This window comes from Zootoca vivipara, chromosome 1 (genome assembly GCF_963506605.1).
Source record: "Zootoca vivipara chromosome 1, rZooViv1.1, whole genome shotgun sequence".
NCBI classification, from domain to species: Eukaryota; Metazoa; Chordata; class Lepidosauria; order Squamata; family Lacertidae; genus Zootoca; species Zootoca vivipara.
Window position 1 is genome coordinate 42,269,352 of NC_083276.1, and position 20,806 is coordinate 42,290,157.

General features: G+C 45.2%; 1 protein-coding gene across 2 annotated transcripts; it reads right to left on the minus strand.

Annotated features, from left to right (window-relative positions):
- LOC118075411 (amine sulfotransferase-like) lies at positions 1 to 19,433 on the minus strand. 2 transcript variants are annotated; one of them, XM_060273470.1, is made up of 7 exons: positions 19,372 to 19,433; positions 17,226 to 17,374; positions 15,304 to 15,512; positions 14,434 to 14,560; positions 2,876 to 2,970; positions 2,191 to 2,371; positions 1 to 1,817 (listed from the first exon to the last, which is right to left on the minus strand). In XM_060273470.1, exons 2-7 carry the CDS (start codon positions 17,365 to 17,367, stop codon positions 1,693 to 1,695), a joined length of 879 nt encoding a protein of 292 aa, XP_060129453.1. In that variant the 5' UTR covers positions 17,368 to 17,374; positions 19,372 to 19,433; the 3' UTR covers positions 1 to 1,692. The 2 variants fall into 2 exon arrangements, with proteins under 2 accessions (XP_060129453.1, XP_060129452.1); XM_060273469.1 differs by lacking the exon at positions 19,372 to 19,433 and having other exon boundaries at positions 17,226 to 17,681.
- Between the last annotated feature and the right edge of the window lie 1,373 nt (positions 19,434 to 20,806).

The following is a 20,806-nucleotide window of genomic DNA, read 5'->3' on the forward strand; positions in this document are numbered from 1 at the left end:
CAATTTCTGATATTGTGCTTACCTTTAAAGTTCTAAAGGGCTTGAGATCTGGGTTAACCCAAGAACTGCCACCTTCTACAGGACCCTGTCCACGTGCTACAATCACTATCAGAGGCCCTTCTTCAAGTCTCCTACCACCTTGAAGTTACACTGGAGGTGGCCAGGGAGGACTTTTCAATTCCAGCAGCACCTTATGGAGGCTTGAGTAGCACCATCGTATATTTGTGGTATCAAGCAAATAACTTTTTATTTCCTCCAACCCTCCAGCAAGTCATTTAAGATGACTCTACTGATATGATCCTTCTGCTGGCTTTTATTGTTCTGGCTGACGCTGGGTTTTATTTTGCATTTCATCTGTGATACCAGTAACTGTTTTTGTTAACTGAAAGCTTGTCTATACACCTATTTTTAAGGAAAACCCATCTTCCACAAAAGCTGTCGCTTGCCTTCTATCACTGTGCCATACAGAGCGTGCTCACGTATGGTTTATGTGTGTGGTACGGAAGCTGTACTTCTCAGGATAGAGCAGGGCTGTGCAGAATTATTAAAGCAGCAGAGAGCATTATTGGCTGCTCACTCTCCACCTTAGAACAAATCTACACCACCAGGTGCCATAGAAAAGCACTACTAGACCAGGGGTGGCCAGCTCCCAAGAGTCTGCGATCTACTCACACAGTTAAAAACTGGCAGTGATCTACCCCCTTTCTGGGGGTTCAGGTCAAAGTTATTGAGCTTCTTTTAGGGAGGAGGAAAGCCACATTTTGGGGGGTGCAGGGCAAAAATGTTGAGCTTTTTTTAAAAGGGAGGCAAAGTTGTTGAGCTGCTTTGGGGGGAGCCAGTGATCTACCAGTGATCTACCACAGACACCCAGTGATCTACCGGTAGATCACGATCTACCTGTTGCACGTGCCTGCTCTAGACTACTGGTCTTCTCCCTGGGTTCAGACGCTTCTTGGGGTTGTCATTTCAACTCCTCCATCCCCCCAAATTTGTTTTAACCCTTTCTCTCTGCTCCATGATCCCACTGGAAATTCCCCCTTTACAATCTGACCCTTGAAGGAGATTGCTATGGGCATCAAGCATACACTGTCCAGTTTTCCCACTTTTCCTCTCTGCATATTCCCCACCCCCAAAATTGACTCTTTTGGGGTCAGGAGAACCCCAAAATGGTGCAGAGGGTAAGGAAGGTGAGGGGGGATTGTGCCATCTGGCAGATTGAAATCTTTGCCATGATGGAACAATTGGAAGAGTGTTGAATTCCACCCACAATAAAGAGATGAAGTGAATGAGTCAGATGATTTACATTGCCATCTGGGTCACCAGTAGTTAGTCAGTTTGGGGGTTTTTGACAATAATTTTTTATTAATTTTCAATCACAATAATCCAATGGTAGCTTCAGTTATAACAGTGCCAAATTAAAATACAATTACAAATCCCAATAGTTTGTTTGGGATTCCTTAACTTTTGCACATGGAGTCAGAAATTAGGGCATGCTGGAATGTAGAAACAGAAGAAGTGGACAGTACAAATGTAATTGTATTGTGGTGTTTAAAAAAATATTATTGCACATATTCAAACATTAGGATGCCATTAAGGCACATGAGAGTTGTTTTTTTTGCTGAATCTTACAAATAGGTCTGGATTAAATGCATACAGTCCACTTTATTTCCTCCTTCCAAGCTGAAGGCAGACTCATAATTCATCGTTGATGTCCCAGCAGAACTTGATGGGCAACTTTTCCATTCTCTCCTTAAAAACACTGTCAAACCTTTCATTTTGTGCGACTGTCATCGTGTTCTTCCAGTCTCCAATAGTGCCTGGGCCAGGAGGCAGACAGAAAGAAAGTGCATTGTGGTGGTCAAATAAATATCCATAACTCCAGATATATTCCATCTCTAGTTTGGAATATGGGCCTCCGTGTGAAAAAGTTTCTACATTCCAGATTGGAAAGACAACTATGCCACTCTCAAATATACAGTACATAATTAGAACAAGGAAAAACAACAACAGGGAAAGTCATAATAGAAGAACTCTAAAGTTAAGAAATAACAGAAACTAAGAGTTTCATGAAGACTGGAAAAATGAAATCACCATTACTTGGTATCTATCACATTTCAGTGTAATTATCAGGTGAATCTGCTGGAGATTCTGCAAGCAACACCAAGTCAGTTTTTTCTACCATTAACTTACCTTTGCGAAGAAAATGTCCTTTGCTGTGGTCCATGATATCCGGTGGCATGAACTCAAAGTTTGCCCTGGGATCTGCTTTCATTTTATTAAATGTAGCCTGTTCCACAACAGCATCCACCTCCTTTTCTGTCAGTCTCTTTCCCAGGAAGTTGCATAATTTCAATACACAGCTTCTTAGATCCTGAAATAGGAAATAGTTTTGATGTCAGGCCATCCACAATTGAGAGGCACAACAGCCTAGTGACTAAAACTCACGGAATAGGCAGGATAACAAGCAGGGAAAACAAGCAGCCTGCATCTTTATTTGCCTAGTTCGTAACAATTGCCATTGCATTATATTATATTTTCAGGTTGCTTTTATTCCATGAGGCCAGCATTATATTCTGGGGCAGCTCTTTCAACTGAGTCCACAAGTAAATAAATAAATGCCCCAGTTGCAGAAACAAGGTAGGTTCTGTGACATCTCTCCTCAGCATCAGAGGGCCTGAGAAATGACATTTCTTGCTTGGAACCATGACATTTTATTTATAGCCCCATAATCCCTCAGGGGAAATGGTTAAAGTGCATTATTCACAGTCTGGGGTCTGAAAAGCTGCTCTTGAGTCCATGGGCCACTAGTTCTTTTGAGGTGAGTTTTGATGGTTGTTAATATTGGACTGGATTGGATAGCATTTTGATAACTTACCTTCTTCATTTCTTCATAGGTAAGAAGCAGAATATTGAAGTCATCCCTGTGAGAGAACCAGCCTTCCACATGGTCCAGCCATAAACTTGCAAGTACTGATTGGAGAGAAGTTGATTTGGCATTAAATGTACATCTGATTATTTTTTGAAAACATTATGAAAGGAGCAGTAGAAACATATAAACTCCATTTTGAAAAATTAAAGGAATCAATTTAAGAACCAGCAGTGGTTACAAACCATTAAACAGAAGCTGAACTAATACCACCCATCCTTACCAAACACTTTCTCGGAGAAAGAATTTGCAGAAGAGTTCTGCCTTTTAAGGCTGCCCGCAGTGCTTCCAAGCAATGTGATGGGAGAGTGGGGCGTGGGCTGAGATCAGTGATAGCCTTCCTCCAGCTCCCTACCTTCCCACTCTGGCATTTTCCATAAATGGTGTGGCAGTTAATACTTGCAACATTTGGGAGACCCTGTCTGGGTTTCTGAGTTACAATTCAACACAAATCTCTACACTTGATTAAGGATTAGGTGTGCCACCCTGTAATGATTTGTAGGTGATTCAGCACATTGAAGGCAATATACAAATCAGTCTGATTTGCTTTGGGAGTTGGCCAGACCTATTCCCTACCTTCTGCCTCAATGGACACCAGTCAGCAGTAGCATAAAATGGTGTACAGAGTAGTTGGAGTCTCAGTTGGGAGACACTTTGAGATGGATGTGCGCTTTGCATTTCTTAGTGCAGAAAGTATTGATCTGATGTTCTGAGGTCTTTTCTATTCTTTCCTGTTCTGATTAATATAAGAGGATTCTGGAAGCTTCTGGAAACTTCCTAAAGCAGGCAGAAGCCTTATGATTGTTTTCAGAGTACAGGCTGGTTTGAACTGGTTCCCTTATCTCTATTCTGCAAGGTCATGCTGTGTCAGGATTATGGGCAGGAGTCAGGCTCTGGGGCCTGTAGCGCTTTGCAGGACTGGGGCCTGCCTTAGCTTGTGCTGGAGAAGCAAGGAGTGGCCACAAAGGTGAAGACCTCAGCTTGTGCTGGAGAGGCAAGGAGTGGTCACTCAGGTGAGGCCACTTGATACCTCACTGCACCTGGTGGTAGGAGCTAGGAGGGATAAAAGCTCAGCATTTCCCTTCAGCTCTTTGCCACAGCAACGCTATCCCTGCCTGGTTGCCTCTGGCCTCTTGCTCCTTGGACCCTTGCCTTGCCGACGCCTTGATCCTCAACCCTTGGACTCTTGCTTTGCCGACGCCTTGATCCTCGACCCTTGGACCTCTGCCTTGCCGACGCCTTGATCCTTGACCCTTGGACCTTTGCCTTGCCGACGCCTTGCTCCTTGACTCCCAGACCTTCGCCTCTGCCTTGTTCCTTGACCCTGCGACTGCCTGCTGCTGGACCCTCAACCCTGTGGGATGGAACACTGGGGCAGACAAGTCACAACAGTTCCTAGAGTGTCCACTAACAGGAACTCACCTGGAGGGACACCTGACTACAGGTCAGTTCCTGTTCCTCCAGATATGCTGAAGAGATTAGGTGGGACAAAAGCCCTAGCCTGCAATCACTCGCTCTCTTAGCTACTTCCTCCTTAGATGAGGACACATCTCCAGAGAATCTCTAGTTAGCATGGTTCTCACTCTAGGCCTGCAGCCAAGAGTGAGACCAAATGGAGTCTTACTTTACTAAGTAGTCTCTAGATATATATATACTTGTAACTTTTCTAAGCAAGCCTGCCTTTCTGAGATTATGCTGTAACTCAGGATGGAACTGTAAGTAAACTCTATCTTATTTTATAAACACTGTGTTGTGTATTTCTTTTAAGAGGGACAAAGGGGACCTTTGCCAGGAAGTGTAATATTGAACTATAAAGTGTAATATTGTTATAGAGATTCTAGCGAATCTAACGCACATGCTTTGCTGCGCACAAAAGGGGAATGTCACTCTGCTGATATTGGAAGCTTGCTAACACAAGCTTGGATAGGATCTATCTAATAATATATCCTAATCCACATCCCTAACATTCCCATAAAGGGTTATTACGGCCCAGGACTGCGTATTTTTGTGTATTTTTGAAGGATTGCTTTGGATTGTGATTTTGAACTGAGTAGGATTTTTTCAGTTAGAACTTCCTGGTAAGCACATGGTCTATTGTTATCCAGTGTGCCTAGGGGATTAGCTACCCCTCCCCTCCCTCAGAGTTTACAGCACTGAGAACTCAGAGGCAGTGAAGATTATTTTGCATTTTGAGATATTTTTTAGAGATTTTTATTTTGGAATTTTTGGCAAATTTTTGAATTTTGAGAAATTTTTAGAATTTTGAGATTCCAAGATGGCTTTTGCAGATTTTGATAGTGGAGTTAAGCCAGGATTCATGGCTCTAGATGATGACAATTATGTATTTTGGAAACAACGCCTGATAGCATTTTTAGATGCAAGGAATGTTTTGGATGCCATTGAAAAACCTATGCCTACTGGCACAACAGCAGAGGATTTAGCCAAGATAGCAAATTGGAAACGCATGAACAGCGAGGCCAGACACATAATTTTGAGTGGACTTCGCAATAAGCATCTAACGTCAATTAATAGCAGAGATGATGCAGCGCAAATCTTAAAGGATATTGAGCGCAAGTATGGAGCATCTACAAAGAATGAATCCCGCCCCTTTCCACCCAAAGGCGAAAGGAAGGGGGGTCATGGGCATGCAATGATATTGCAAGAAAGAAATGTAGCTTTCCAGAGCTGTGAAAGAAAGCGCAATAAGTGGCTTCTGGACAGTGCAGCAAGCAGCCACTTCTGTTATAAAAGGGAATATTTCAATGAAATAGACAATAATAAACAGTCTGAGATTGAAATTGCTGATGGAAATGTTATAAAGTCAATAGGTGCAGGATCTTTGAACTTGAATTTCAAAGTGAACAATGAGTCTTTTGATACTACAGTGAGTAATGTTAAGTATGCACCAAAGCTGAACTGTAATCTAATAAGTGTGTCTAGCTTGGACAAGAAAGGTTGTGAAATTATATTTAAAAATGGACAATGCAATGTGATAAAAGATGGTGAAGTGTTTATTCAAGCCAAACTAATCAATGATGTGTATGAGATTGATATTTCAGAGAATGACTCTGCAAGGGTTGCACAACCCAGCGAAAAGGATCAACCAGATCTGGAACTCTGGCACAAAAGGCTTGGACACAGGGACACAAACGTTATCCTGAAAATGCAGAAGGAAAATCTGGTAAAAGGTCTACAGGTAAAGAATTGCAGTACACCAATGCCAAACTGTACAACTTGCATAACTGAAAAGGCAGTCAAGCCTTCCTTCCCACGTTGTACAGAGAAGAGAAGCACAAAAGTCATGGACACTGTTCATACTGACCTATGTGGTCCGCTGAATGTACCTTCCCTAGGAAACAATAAGTACATTCTGATATTTATAGATGACTTCTCAAGATATTGTGTTGGATATTTTCTAGAAGAAAAGAGTCAGACACCGGAATTGTTCAAACTGTACTTAAACATGGTGAAGAACAAATTCCAGAGAGCTCCTTCCACCTTAATTTCGGATAATGGTGGAGAGTTTTGCTCACGGCAGATGAAGGCCATCATGGCACAAGAAGGCATAGCACATGTAACTACAGTTGCTTACACGCCTCAACAGAACTCCATTGCTGAGAGAAAGTTTAGGTCTATTATGGAGATGACAAGGTGCATGTTAAAAGAGGCCAACTTGTCGCAGAAGCTATGGGCTGAAGCGGCGAATACGGCGATTTATCTGCAAAACAGATTGCCTACAAAGGGTGCAGAACGCACACCATTTGAACTTTGGCACGGGAGAGTCCCAAGTCTGCAGCACATACGTGTGTTTGGAAGTGTCTGTTATTACCACGTGCCCAAAGAGCGCAGACACAAGCTTGACTCCAGAGCAAAAGCAGGTATCCTGGTTGGATATGCTCCTGGAGGAAAGGGATATAGAGTTCTAGATCCAAAGAGTGGCAGAGCAGACCCATACCATGTGGTTCATTTTGATGAACTAGGAAAGTTTGATACAAAGAACACTGTTATTGACTGTTCTAGAGAGTCACCAGATGAAGAGTTTATAAGTTTTCCTTTAGCACAAGGAACTAATATACCTTCTAGTGTCACAACACCCCCTACAGGCGACACCCCAGAAGACGCAGAGGTCCAGACCCCTGGCGGCACCAGAGACGAAGAGGAGGAGCTGTACGTGGACATGCCAGCGTTGGAGGAGGATGAGGATGCTGATGCGGTTGCACAACCAGAGGTCAGATGCTCATCCAGAACCAACAAGGGCGTTCCGCCACTACGACTGTCCTACTTTGCAGGGTCGGCGTCTCCACCAGAACCTTCCACTTGGGAAGAGGTAGAGCAGATGCCAGCCACCGAAGCCAGTCTCTGGAGGAAAGCCGCGCAGGAGGAGATTGACGCACTGCACAAGAACAAGACCTGGACACTCACAGAATTACCTGCTGGTAAGAAAGCAATTGGGAGCAAATGGGTGTTCAAGGTTAAAAGGGGTTCAGAAGGGGAGGTGCAACGTTACAAAGCAAGACTAGTGGCACAAGGTTTTTCACAGCAATATGGCCACGACTATGACCAAGTCTTTGCACCGACAGTAAGATACAGTAGCGTAAGATTACTTTTAAGCATCGCAGCATCTAAAGGGATGGAGGTGAAACACATCGATATAGCTACTGCGTTTTTGCATGGGGAAATTTCTGAAGAAATTTACATGAAGCAGCCTAAAGGTTTTATAAAGCCAAATGAGGCACATTTGGTTTGCAAGCTTCAAAAGGGACTGTATGGTTTAAAACAAGCAGCCAGAGCCTGGAACTTGAAATTGCATGGAATGCTGGTGAAACTTGGGTACAAGCAAGGTGAAGCTGACAAGTGTTTGTACACTAAGCAGAGTAATGGACAATTTTCTTATATTCTTGCCTTCGTTGACGACCTTTTAATCGCAACGTCAAATGACAGGGATTATAAAAATGTAGTCCAGCACCTCAACAAGGAAGTGCAAGTGAAGGAATTAGGACCAGTTGAGTATTACCTCGGGATTCAAGTGGAAAGAGAACAGGATGGTTCATTTCTACTCAATCAGAAGCAAAAGATAATTGAACTGTTGGAGAGTATGCAATTGCAGGATGCAAAACCCGTCGACACCCCGATGGCTACAGACTTCTTAAAGAACCAAGAGGATTCGAAGCTGCTGCCAAACAACACAGAGTATCGTTCAGCGATTGGTAAACTTTTGTATTTAGTTACCACGTGCAGACCTGATTTAGCCAATGCAGTAGGGATTCTCAGCAGGAAAGTGAGTAGTCCCACTGAGCATGATTGGGTTGGTGTGAAGAGGGTGGTTCGATATCTTAAGGGTACAATGGATTGTAAATTAAAGTTACCAGCTGTCAGTGACCCTAAGCTCATTGGGTACACTGATGCTGACTGGGCGGGTGATAATTCTGATTATAAATCCACAAGCGGGCATGTCTTTATGTATGGGGGCGGAGCTATCACATGGGGCAGTTATAAACAGAAATGTATAGCTTTATCGTCTACAGAATCGGAATATGTTGCGGCTACAGAAGCGTGCAGAGAGATTTCCTGGCTGGACCAACTCCTAACAGACTTTGGTGTGGAGAGAAAGGAACCTATAAGCCTGCTGGAGGACAACCAAAGCTGTCTAAAGCTGGCACAGAATGAGAAGTTCCTAGCACGCTCAAAGCACATTGGGGTCAGGTACCACTACGTTCGCCAGATGATACAAGATGGACTTGTCGAACTGTCATACTGCTGCACTTCAGAGATGACAGCAGACATCCTAACAAAACCCCTGCCAAGACAGAGTTTCCAGAACCTGCGTGTCAAGCTGGGACTCTTGGGTGGTTGAATAAAGTTGCTTATGTTTTGTTTTGTATGTAATGAATGTTGTGAATTGCCTGAGAAGGGGTTTGTGGGATGGAACACTGGGGCAGACAAGTCACAACAGTTCCTAGAGTGTCCACTAACAGGAACTCACCTGGAGGGACACCTGACTACAGGTCAGTTCCTGTTCCTCCAGATAATAATAATAATAATAATAATTTATTATTTATACCCCGCCCATCTGGCCGGGTTCCCCCAGCCACTCTGGGCGGCTTCCAAAAAAAAACACAGAAATTCTAAAATACAGAAATCCATCAAACATTAAAAGCTTCCCTAAACAGGGCTGCCTTGAGATGCCTTCTAAAGGTCTGGTAATTGTTCTCTTTGACCTCTAGTGGGAGGGCATTCCACAGGGTGGGTGCCACTACCGAGAAGGCCCTCTGCCTGGTTCCCTGTAACTTGGCTTCTCGTAATGAGGGAACCGCCAGAAGGCCCTCGGAGCTGGACCTCAGTGTCCGGGCAGAACGATGGGGGTGGAGACGCTCCTTCAGGTATACCGGACCGAGGCCGTTTAGGGCTTTAAAGGTCAACACCAACACTTTGAATTGTGCTCGGAAACGTACTGGGAGCCAATGTAGGTCTTTTAGGACCGGTGTTATGTGATCTCGGCGGCCGCTCCCAGTCACCAGTCTAGCTGCCGCATTCTGGATTAGTTGTAGTTTCTGGGTCACCTTCAAAGGTAGCCCCACGTAGAGCGCATTGCAGTAGTCCAAGCGAGAGATAACTAGAGCATGCACCACTCTGGAGAGACAGTCAGTGGGCAGGTAGGGACTCAGCCTGCGTACCAGATGGAGCTGATAAACAGCTGCCCTGGACACGGAGTTGACCTGTGCCTCCATGGACAGCTGTGAGTCTAAAATGACTCCCAGGCTGCGCACCTGGTCTTTCAGGGGCACAGTTACCCCATTCAGGACCAGGGAGTCCTCCACACCCGCTCGCCTCCTGTCCCCCACAAACAGTACTTCTGTCTTGTCAGGATTCAATCTCAATCTGTTAGCCGCCATCCATCCTCCAACCGCCTCCAAGCACTCACACAGGACCTTCACCGCCTTCACTGGTTCTGATTTAAAAGAGAGGTAGAGCTGGGTATCATCAGCATACTGATGGACACCCAGCCCAAACCCCCTGATGATCTCTCCCAGTGGCTGCATATAGATGTTAAAAAGCATGGGGGAGAGGACAGAACCCTGAGGCACCCCACAAGTGAGCGCCCAGGGGTCTGAACACTCATCCCCCACCACCACTTTCTGAACACGGCCCAGGAGGAAGGAGCGGAACCACTGCATGACAGTGCCCCCAGCTCCCAAGCCCTCTAGACAGTCCAGAAGGATGTTATGGTCGATGGTGTCAAAAGCCGCTGAGAGATCCAGCAGAACAAGGAAACAGCTCTTACCTTTGTCCCTAGCCCGCCGGAGATCATCGACCAGTGCGACCAAGGCAGTTTCAGTCCCATGATGAGGCCTGAATCCTGACTGGAAGGGATCCAAATGGTCCGCTTCTTCCAGGCGTGCCTGGAGTTGTTCCGCAACCACTCGCTCAATCACCTTGCCCAAGAATGGAAGATTTGAGACTGGGCGATAGTTGGCCATATTGGCCGGATCTAAAGATGGTTTTTTAAGAAGCGGTTTAATAACCGCCTCTTTCAGCGGGTCTGGGAAGGCTCCCTCATGGAGAGAAGCATTTACCAACCCGCGAAGCCCATCGCCCAGCCCTTCCTGGCTAGCTTTTATAAGCCAGGATGGGCAAGGATCAAGGAGACAGGTGGTTGGTTTCATTCGTCTAAGCAGCCTGTCCACATCCTCGGAGGTAACAGATTGAAATTGATCCCACAAAACTTGACTAGACAGGACTCTAGCACTCCCCCGCCCCGGCCCTGCTCCCACGGTGGAGTCTACCTCTTCCCGAATCTGAGCGACTTTATCTGCAAAAAACTTTGCAAAATCATTGCAGGAGATCATGTGGCCCGTACTGGGCCCGGATGGAGCAGGTGGTTCCGCTAAATTGCGAACCACCTGGAAGAGTCTCCTGCTGCTGTTTTCTGCAGATGCGATGGAGACGGTGAAGAAGGTCCTCTTCGCCGTCGCCATTGCCACTTGGTAGGCTCGAAGTTGAGCTCTAGCCCGTGTCCGGTCTGATTCAAAATGAGTTTTCCGCCACCGGCGCTCTAGCCGTCTCAACGACTGTTTCATTGCCCTCAGCGCCGGGGAAAACCACGGGGCTGTCCGGGCTCCATGCAATCTGAGAGGGCGCTTCGGAGCCAGACAGTCAATAGCGCTGGTTAACTCCGCATTCCAGCGGGCCACCAGGGAATCAGCTGAAAGGCCATCGACATGGGATAAAACATCCCCTACCACTCTTTGGAAGCCAATTGGATCCATTAAGTAGCGGGGGCGGACCATCCGAATCGGTCCCACCTCCCTGCAGAGGGAAAGGGTTGCGGAGAAGTCCAGTTGCACCAGAAAGTGATCTGACCATGGCACTTCTTTTGTTTCGCTTTTACTTAATGTCAGATCACCAACATCCATAGAGGTAAACACCAAGTCCAAGGCATGTCCGCGGCTATGAGTTGGGCCAGACTTATTCAGGGACAGCCCCATGGTGGCCATGCTTTCCACGAAGTCCCGAGCGGCTCCTTGTAAGGTCGTATCGGCATGGATGTTAAAATCCCCTAAGACAACCAAGCTAGGTGTCTCCAGGAGCACATCCGACACGACCTGAAGCAGCTCGGGCAGGGAATCCTTGGTGCAGCGGGGAGGTCGGTACACCAAAAGGAATCCTGTACTGCCTCTATTGCCCAACTTCCAGAACATGCACTCAGAGAACTGGGTCTTCCCAATAGGACGCCTGGTGCAAACTAATGACTTCCTAAAAATCACTGCAACCCCCCCTCCCCGCCCAGATGGCCTGGGTTGCTGTGCATAAGAGAAACCTGGTGGGCAAGCAGCGCCAAGAACGGGCCCATCGGCTTCCTCCAACCAGGTCTCTGTCACACATGCCAGGTCAAATCCTCCATCCACAATCAGGTCGTGAATGGCGGTGGTCTTATTCATCATCGACCTGGCATTGCACAGCAGCACCTTCAGGTCATGTGGGTATCCCTTGCTGATTCCAATATCCGTCCGGTCAGGACCAGACCTGGAGGCAGGGATAGTCCTCAGACAACGACTAAGTCTGCCTCCTCGGTAATGACATGGTCTGGTCTTAGCGTAACTCCTCCTCCTACCCGTGACCACTGAGATCGGTTGTTCCAGTGCACACACCCCTGTGGAATCTGCCCCAGCCATTTTGCTTGCTGGGACCCCCTCCCGGGCAGCCCTGACCCCTCCCCTTAAAAACAAAATAAAACCTCTGTAAAAAACAGCAAAGAACTCAACAAAAGAAGAACACAAAAAAGACAATAAAACAATAAAACCAAAAACAATAAAAATTACAAATACACTAAAATTTAACAGATTCCCACCCCCAACTAAAAATCCCTCCCACCTACCACCCCAAACACAATAAAACAATAAAACCAAAAACAATAAAAATTACAAATACACTAAAATTTAACAGATTCCCACACCCAACTAAAAATCCCTCCCACCTACCACCCCAAAGAAGATAAAAACATTAAAAATTCTTTAAAAAGCATTTTAAAAAGGACTCTGTGCTGTTTCAAGTTCCCCTGGGCAGCACCAGTAGCAGAGCGGCGGCAGCAGTCCTTTATGAGGCCTTCCAGGCCCCGCCCTAAACCAGGTGGAAGGAGGCAGGGACAGGGCCTGTGGGCACTCACAGCAGGAGAGAGTCCTGGGCAGCACCAGCAGCAGAGCAGCGGCAGCAGTCCTTTATGAGGCCTTCCAGGCCCCGCCCTAGACCAGGTGGAAGGAGGCAGGGACAGGGCCTGTGGGCACTCACAGCAGGAGAGAGTCCTGGGCAGCACCAGCAGCAGAGCAGCGGCAGCAGTCCTTTATGAGGCCTTCCAGGCCCCGCCCTAGACCAGGTGGAAGGAGGCAGGGACAGGGCCTGTGGGCACTCACAGCAGGAGAGAGTCCTGGGCAGCACCAGCAGCAGAGCAGCGGCAGCAGTCCTTTATGAGGCCTTCCAGGCCCCGCCCTAAACCAGGTGGAGAGAGGTAGGGACAGGGCCTGTGGGCACTCACAGCAGGAGAGAGTCCTGGGCAGCACCAGCAGCAGAGCAGTGGCAGCAGTCCTTTATGAGGCCTTCCAGGCCCCGCCCTAGACCAGGTGGAAAGAGGCAGGGACAGGGCCTGTGGGCACTCACAGCAGGAGAGAGTCCTGGGCAGCACCAGCAGCAGAGCAGCGGCAGCAGTCCTTTATGAGGCCTTCCAGGCCCCGCCCTAAACCAGGTGGAAGGAGGCAGGGACAGGGCCTGTGGGCACTCACAGCAGGAGAGAGTCCTGGGCAGCACCAGCAGCAGAGCAGCGGCAGCAGTCCTTTATGAGGCCTTCCAGGCCCCGCCCTAGACCAGGTGGAAAGAGGCAGGGACAGGGCCTGTGGGCACTCACAGCAGGAGAGAGTCCTTCAGATATGCTGAAGAGATTAGGTGGGACAAAAGCCCTAGCCTGCAATCACTCGCTCTCTTAGCTACTTCCTCCTTCGATGAGGACACATCTCCAGAGAATCTCTAGTTAGCATGGTTCTCACTCTAGGCCTGCAGCCAAGAGTGAGACCAAATGGAGTCTTACTTTACTAAGTAGTCTCTAGATATATATATACTTGTAACTTTTCTAAGCAAGCCTGCCTTTCTGAGATTATGCTGTAACTCAGGATGGAACTGTAAGTAAACTCTATCTTATTTTATAAACACTGTGTTGTGTATTTCTTTTAAGAGGGACAAAGGGGACCTTTGCCAGGAAGTGTAATATTGAACTATAAAGTGTAATATTGTTATAGAGATTCTAGCGAATCTAACGCACATGCTTTGCTGCGCACAAAAGGGGAATGTCACTCTGCTGATATTGGAAGCTTGCCAACACAAGCTTGGATAGGATCTATCTAATAATATATCCTAATCCACATCCCTAACATTCCCATAAACCCTGCACCTGTTCCTGCTTCTACACCACCATCTTGCCTCTGGTCCTGACGTCCTCAGTCAGGGCTTCAACCGCCCGCCGACTGGACCATGACATGCTGGCTATAAATATCGGCCAGATGGAGCCTGGGGTTTACTTTCTCTTTCTGTCTCTCTTCCTTCAGGTGTGGAGTGTCCGTACATAGGAAGCTTAATGTTAAGTTTTAGCCATGTTATAAGTTTGTAAGTTTTGTAAGTGCTGCAACTGGATTTTTAATGGACTGTGCTGATCCTGAATATATTGGATTTGATGACCATTATGCTCATTTGCCTTCAGCAAAAGCTCTGCTGGATGAAATATTGCCTCTGGTCTATACTCTGCTGAATTCCGCTACATGTTTAAGGTTTTTTTCCTCCCCAGGAGAAGCTAGGGAGACAGGGTCTGTCAGGATGGATGTGGAAAATATGTTAGGACATGGCATCAGATGTGGCACTCTGAAACCTTTCCTTACCACACAGAGAATTTCTTTAATCTGTTGTCAAAGGAGGATAAAGATGAAGGGACAAAAGTGATTCATTTTAGAGTTGCAAATCATCCTTACCCTTTCCAGCCAAAAACCTCTCCATGAAAATTCCAAAATCTTCTACTTCTTCTAACGTGACTGCAGCTTTGGAGAAATGGTAATAGGAAACCAAGACGTCCTTTGGGTTTCGGACCACATAAATAACCTGCAGGAATAACAACAAATTCTATTCTATTGCTGATCTTACTGTTTCTACTGTCTATTTTGTTTGGTTCCTGTAGTTATTTCTGTGGCTGTGAAATATGGGGTATGTATGCATAAAAGAATAAATGGATGGATCTCAGATATCTATTCTTGTACATTCTTGGTGCTTCCTAGTTGCTTTATAGCCCTGGTAGACTCACACTCTTTTCCAACATGCATGTCACACACACAGTGCAATCCTATGGTGTTGAATGAGCTTATTCTTATTAAGAGTGTTGGATGGCACCCTCCAACAAGACTTTTACTATGATGGAGCATAAAATCTTTGCTGTGTAGGAGTCATGGGAATTATTCAGGGTGCGCAAAGCATTATTCATTCATATGGACAATGGAATTGCAGCTGAATGAACTGCCCTCAGAAACTGAGAAATATTAACAGAAACTGAGATGTTAATTTAAATAAGACAATTGTTGTTGTTTAGTCGTTTAGTCGTGTCCGACTCTTCGTGACCCCATGGACCAGAGCACGCCAGGCACTCCTGTCCTGCACTGCCTCCCGCAGTTTGGTCAAACTCATGTTCGTAGCTTCGAGAACACTGTCCAACCATCTCGTCCTCTGTCGTCCCCTTCTCCTAGTGCCCTCAATCTTTCCCAACATCGGGGTCTTTTCCAAGGATTCTTCTCTTCTCATGAGGTGGCTACAGATGTTTTAATTGATCAAATAATAAATGTGGCATAACCTACTTTTGCTCTTTTGTTCCTTAATCCCTTGGGTACTAAATAGTAGGGTAGATGGGAAGCAAGGAGGCGAGGTGATGGACAACTGACGTAATCCACATTGCGGATATTGTACTCCAGAGACACAACCCTGTCTACTAAGTTCACGTGCTCCATTCCATTTCGATGACCTTCATGGTAAATCAAGCTCAAAATATTTACAGTCCATACTGTGCCTATAAAAAAGAATAAGCCTATTTAAGAGCTATTCAGAGCTTACTGTCTGAATTGCAACACTGTTAGAGATAAGAAATGAGGGAGAGGAAGGGAATCATGGGAAACACAGCAAGCAGAGGCAGATTTAGGGACCTGGCTGCATGGGTTGCCACCGCTATGATGTAAAATAGAAGGTGAGAGGTAGGGGGTACCATATTTTGGTATCACACAGACCACCACTGAAATAGGGGCAGCAATGAGTGAATGAGGTAGATTGACCAAGGCTTCCTGTCCATTGTGGATGAGTAATGAGTTCATCTAGAGTTCGCATCCTCATGGAATTTGAGGATTTGGGAAGACAGAACAATATTTGCAAATTAATTCCTTTATTGCTCAGAAAGCTACCAAAAGCTCTATTCCAGATTCTTCCTAGCACATTATACAAATGAGAGTCAAAATCCAGGCATAGCTGCCAAGTTTTCCCTTTTCTCGCGAGGAAGCCTATTTAGCATAAAAGAAAATCCCTTAAAAAAAGGGATAACTTGGCAGCTATGATAATCCAGGGATTAAAAAAAGTTGTCTGTCTCCAAAGTACTTTGATTCAGCAGATTCAAAGTATAAATTTTTATCAATGTACTCTAGAAACAGGAATGTTGACAAATGGCCAGTGAGAAGAAGAGGAGGAGGAGGAGTTTGGATTTGATATCCCACTTTATCACTACCCGAAGGAGTCTCAAAGCGGCTAACATTCTCCTTTCCCTTCCTCCCCACAACAAACAGTCTGTGAGGTGAGTGGGGCTGAGAGACTTCAGAGAAGTGTGACTAGCCCAAGGTCACCCAGCAGCTGCATGTGGAGGAGCGGAGACACGAACCCAGTTCACCAGATTACGAGTCTATCGCTCTTAACCACTACACCACACTGGCTGAAATTTGGACACCTGGGAAGAAATTCCGAGACTACCATCTAGCAGAATGGGGAAAATGTTGACATTTCTGCAGTATATTGTTAAATATTTTGAATAATTGATACACAAATGATTGGCAGACAGGAATGTTGGCAAATGGCCAGTGAGACAAACATAAAAGGCAAAATAAAGTTGCAGAAGCCTTTCTTCATGTCACTCAAGCCCTAAATGCCTATACAATGCAGAACATCCCCTCTCTCCCTCCCTGTTATTGGGTCTTCTCCACCCTGCCAACCCCTCAAAGTAGATTTGGGGAACACTGGGGACACAAGGGGAGAGAAGAGTGAAGGAAGTTCTGGGGTGGGAGCGGAGGTTATTCCATGTGGGGCACAACTGCATTGGATATGGCTCCATGTTATTGGCAAAGCTGTGGCAGATAAATGCTGAAATAAAGAGTCACTAGATAAAAGGTTTTTAAGAACAGAACTTTACAAACACCATTTTACAACCACATACAAAATCCTGAAAGTCGATGAATACAATAAACCCCTAGCAACCAAAATTGAATGTTGTGGATATGTATTTACCGTATGTTGTTTTCAAAACCTCAAACACTGGTGGAAAAAAATATTATTCCATCTTTAAAACAATAATGGCACCAGTTCACCTTTATGTATCCAGGCAAGTTCCATACTACCCATATTGACCTCAATTTTGCATGTGGTTTTAGACTTGCTTTAGGACAATACAGATGCAATGTAGATTTATGTGGGTATCCATCATGGTTGAATAAGAATCATGGTTCTTCCTATGAAAATAGACACTTACCTGACTTTGGATAAGTGACTAATAATACATCACTGTCTCTTATTTCAAAATCCTCCAGGGTATCTAAGTGCTCCGCTGAAGTCAAATAAGGCTGGAAATAAAATCCTTTGTATGTGAAAAGGTATTTCTCGTCTGGTTCCATTGCCTGCCTAAGAATAAAGAGAAGAGAACAGTTCCCTCTATTATGCAACAACAGGAAATCACAAAGAAATAGAGGTGTCATTTTGTGACATCCTACTCCTTTTGTAGATCTCATAGCAGAATCCCATGCATCGCTTCCATCACAGGTGAGGGACATAAAGGTCCATCATTTACAGAACAGAGACTTGGCTCATCATTGAGGCTAAAAAAGCATTCTTTCTCTCGGTTTATTTCTGTTTTTAAAAATAGTGCTGCTTTCAACTCCCCCAGCCCTTTCACTATTTTTTTGTTAGACTGACATGTCCTCCCGCTGCCCTATAGTTCTTCCTCATTCCTGAGAGAGCCCCTCTCCAGGGACAACCCACCTTGCTACTGTGCTGGCTTTGCCCTGCACTATAAGCCTTTTCTCTTTCACCCTGACACAGTTGTTTCTCAGGTGCATGTGTGCAGCATGCAAAATAGCAGCCCTTGGCCTCATTTTATGCTGCCTGGCATCATAGTTTGGTCAGTGCTGCCATCCTGACACTCATTACTGTACTTAGGGGAGGTGGGAAGGAAGCAAAAAAACCTGCCCCCTGTAAATGGATCCAGGGGAAATGAAAGACACAAGTTTGTTGGGAACTCTTGCCAATTCCTGCTCGGTGCTTGATCAGCTTCAAGAAATTGGGATGACATGTTTTCTTGCCTGCCGGGGCCAAACTAGTTTTCATTCCGTGTTAGCCCCTTGACTGTTCCTGGGGTTGTTTGAGAAATTCATTTCTGTTCTACTCCCCCTTCGACAGACAGCGCATGCATGTGCATTTGCAAAATGAGTGGATTCTGGATGAATGGGACACATGGCTCTCTGTATGTTTGAGGAGGAATGGATGTCGAAGAGGGGAAGGATAGATGGGGTGGCAAAGAGAAAGCTGTTGCTCACTGCCCATTTGGCTTCCATTGCCAGCTCTGGCTGCAACTGCTGCTGAATTGTGGTGGCCAAGCACGTTCCATGGAGGGGATGCTGGCCTCAGCTTCATCTATGATAATACAGAGAGTTGACTACACTAAGGTTAACAGACGTCCACGTTTCCCGGGGGCAATCCCTGGATTTATCAATCAGTCCCCTGACAAAATCCTATCATTCCTACTGAAGTTGAAAAGTGTCCCCAGATTCATTGAAAAAAATCTGGTAACCTTAGACTACACATACAATGGGCTGTATTGGGGCAGACATTCCAGTACTGAGAAACCACTGCCAAAATAGCCCTTTCTTTTTTGTCTCTCCCCCGCACCAAATCCTCTCCTCCTACGTAGTGTCTGACACAGAAAGCACTTGCAAGGATGGGCTCAGTGGATGACATGAGGAGGTGGGCAATTGTTATGGGAGAAAGTTCAAGGCTCCATTGGGTGCTGAGGAAACCAAAGTTGTCTCCAGTGTGTTACTTGTTTTTTTAATACCTGTTGGAGCATTTCAAGCCATAATATATAATATAATGCACCAAAGTGAGATACACCACCTTGTGATATTATAGATGAATGGGTGTTTTATAAACATTTAAATAAAAATAAAATCCATTGCTTAAAAGTGATAAAGAAATAAAGTGCCATTAAACCTGAAGATCACTTTAATTTTCTTTATACATCTTGTATTTTATCGCTAAGAAATGCAATAATCGTTTGGTGGAAAACATATGTATAAAATAGTAACAAGAAAAATACTCCATTTGATTTTCCAATACTGTATATAAATTAAGGGTTTTATCCCATGCCGAATGAGCAGGGTTCCACTTGCACGATGGGAGTTCACATTCAGTCCCCTTAAAATAACTACAGTACAGTATTAATCTCTGGGAGCACAAATGTTGCACTGTGTGACACCAGAAAAGAATATGAATTGTGACAAGAGTTTTCATGCAAATACTTTGTTGCCCCTCAGAACTCATGCAAGTAAGAGTAAATTCCTTGTTTGTCATTTTGTAGTCCTGCTTTAACCTGGAAAGTTTTATTTACAGCAAAACTTACCTACCTTTCGTTTTTAGAGACAAAAAGTGTGGGAGAGAGAGAGAGGTCACTTCTACAGCTTGGAGTATTGCAGCTTTTCAAGGCTCAAGTTCAGAGCTCTCCAGGAAACTGCTTTATAGAATTCTGTCAGCTGAGAAGAGTTGGATTAAGCGAATGGCTCCTCCTTAATAAAGCATTAATGGCATGTTATGCAAGAAAAGAAAGGTAAACAAGGGCAAATAGAGGCTGTCGCGGTCACTCAGACCTGCACATCACCCCCGGACGTTTAACGGTCTATTGGTGATGTGCCTACGACAAACAATACATTCAGTCACTCACACACCTCAGACCAGGATATCTTAAAACAAAACAAGATAGTTTATTTGAATGTTCTTATGCGTGATGGTTACGGTACAAGCTTAAACGGTTTCAAATAACAGATTGTTCCTACCGGTATACCGGCCTAATACCTCTAAATCTCAGTTACCGGCCTATTACCTCTAACAATAACTAATATTATCAATCACTATTCTCATCACACTGTATCCTGTCTATCTCCCTGTTTAATAACCACCTCAATATTAACCAGCTCTTCTCTTCACACCAACTCTAACCTGACTGACTTCAACCAACAACTCCCTTCAACAACAACAACAACTGACTCCAGGGTTGGGGTTTTTATAATCCCCCAGAGCCCTCCCCCTTGGGTTCTTAGGGTTCTAACAGGGTTAACCCTCTACAGCCTGGCTAATTTTTAAACTGATCGCCACATACCTCCCCCCTTTTTAGGTTTGAATCAGGAGGGGAACTTCCTAATGTAAGTCACCTCCTGATCAAACAACACAATTTAAAAATACCTACATACATTGGAATCTACATTAACTATTCCTTACCTTTTTTTTTTAACCACATCAAAACAGTAAACTTTATCATGCAACATGCAATGGAATACAGATCAAATGACATGCAATATCGATTTGAAAAGTCATTAGTCCGTATTAGTCTCTGGCTTTCGTGACAATGCATCAGCCACAATGTTCATGGATCCTTTTACCGGCTTGACGATGAAGTCAAAATCCTGCAGAAGTAACGCCCATCTCATCAATTTGCTGTTGGTTTTCATGGATCTCAGCCACTGGAGAGGTGAATGGTCTGTATAAAGCACGAAGGGTCGTCCGAATAGATACGGTTTCAGACGTTGGAGAGTCCAAATTATCGCCAAACACTCCCGTTCTATGGTGGACAGATGATGTTCTCTAGGCAACAATTTCTTGCTAAGAAACGCAATAGGATGGTGTTCGCCATCTGCTCCAGGTTGGCATAAAACTGCGCCAATGCCTGTGTTTGAAGCGTCAGTGTAGACGGTGAATTCCTTGCTATAATCAGGCGTGGCTAACACAGGTTGGGATGTTAGCGCTGTCTTTAATATGTCAAACGCCTTTTGACAACTGTCTGTCCAA

Bases quoted from the DNA above. Each gene is read 5' to 3' on its own strand.
- LOC118075411 (XM_060273469.1), bottom strand. From the start codon at position 17,523: ATGTCCCTCACCTGTGATGGAAGCGATGCATGGGATTCTGCTATGAGA. The intron at 2,971-14,433 runs GTAAGGATGATT...CTCTCCAATCAG, and splicing joins GAGGTTTTTGGCTGGAAAGG to TACTTGCAAGTTTATGGCTG. The intron at 1,818-2,190 runs GTAAGTTAATGG...CTCCTGGCCCAG, and splicing joins AGGACATTTTCTTCGCAAAG to GCACTATTGGAGACTGGAAG.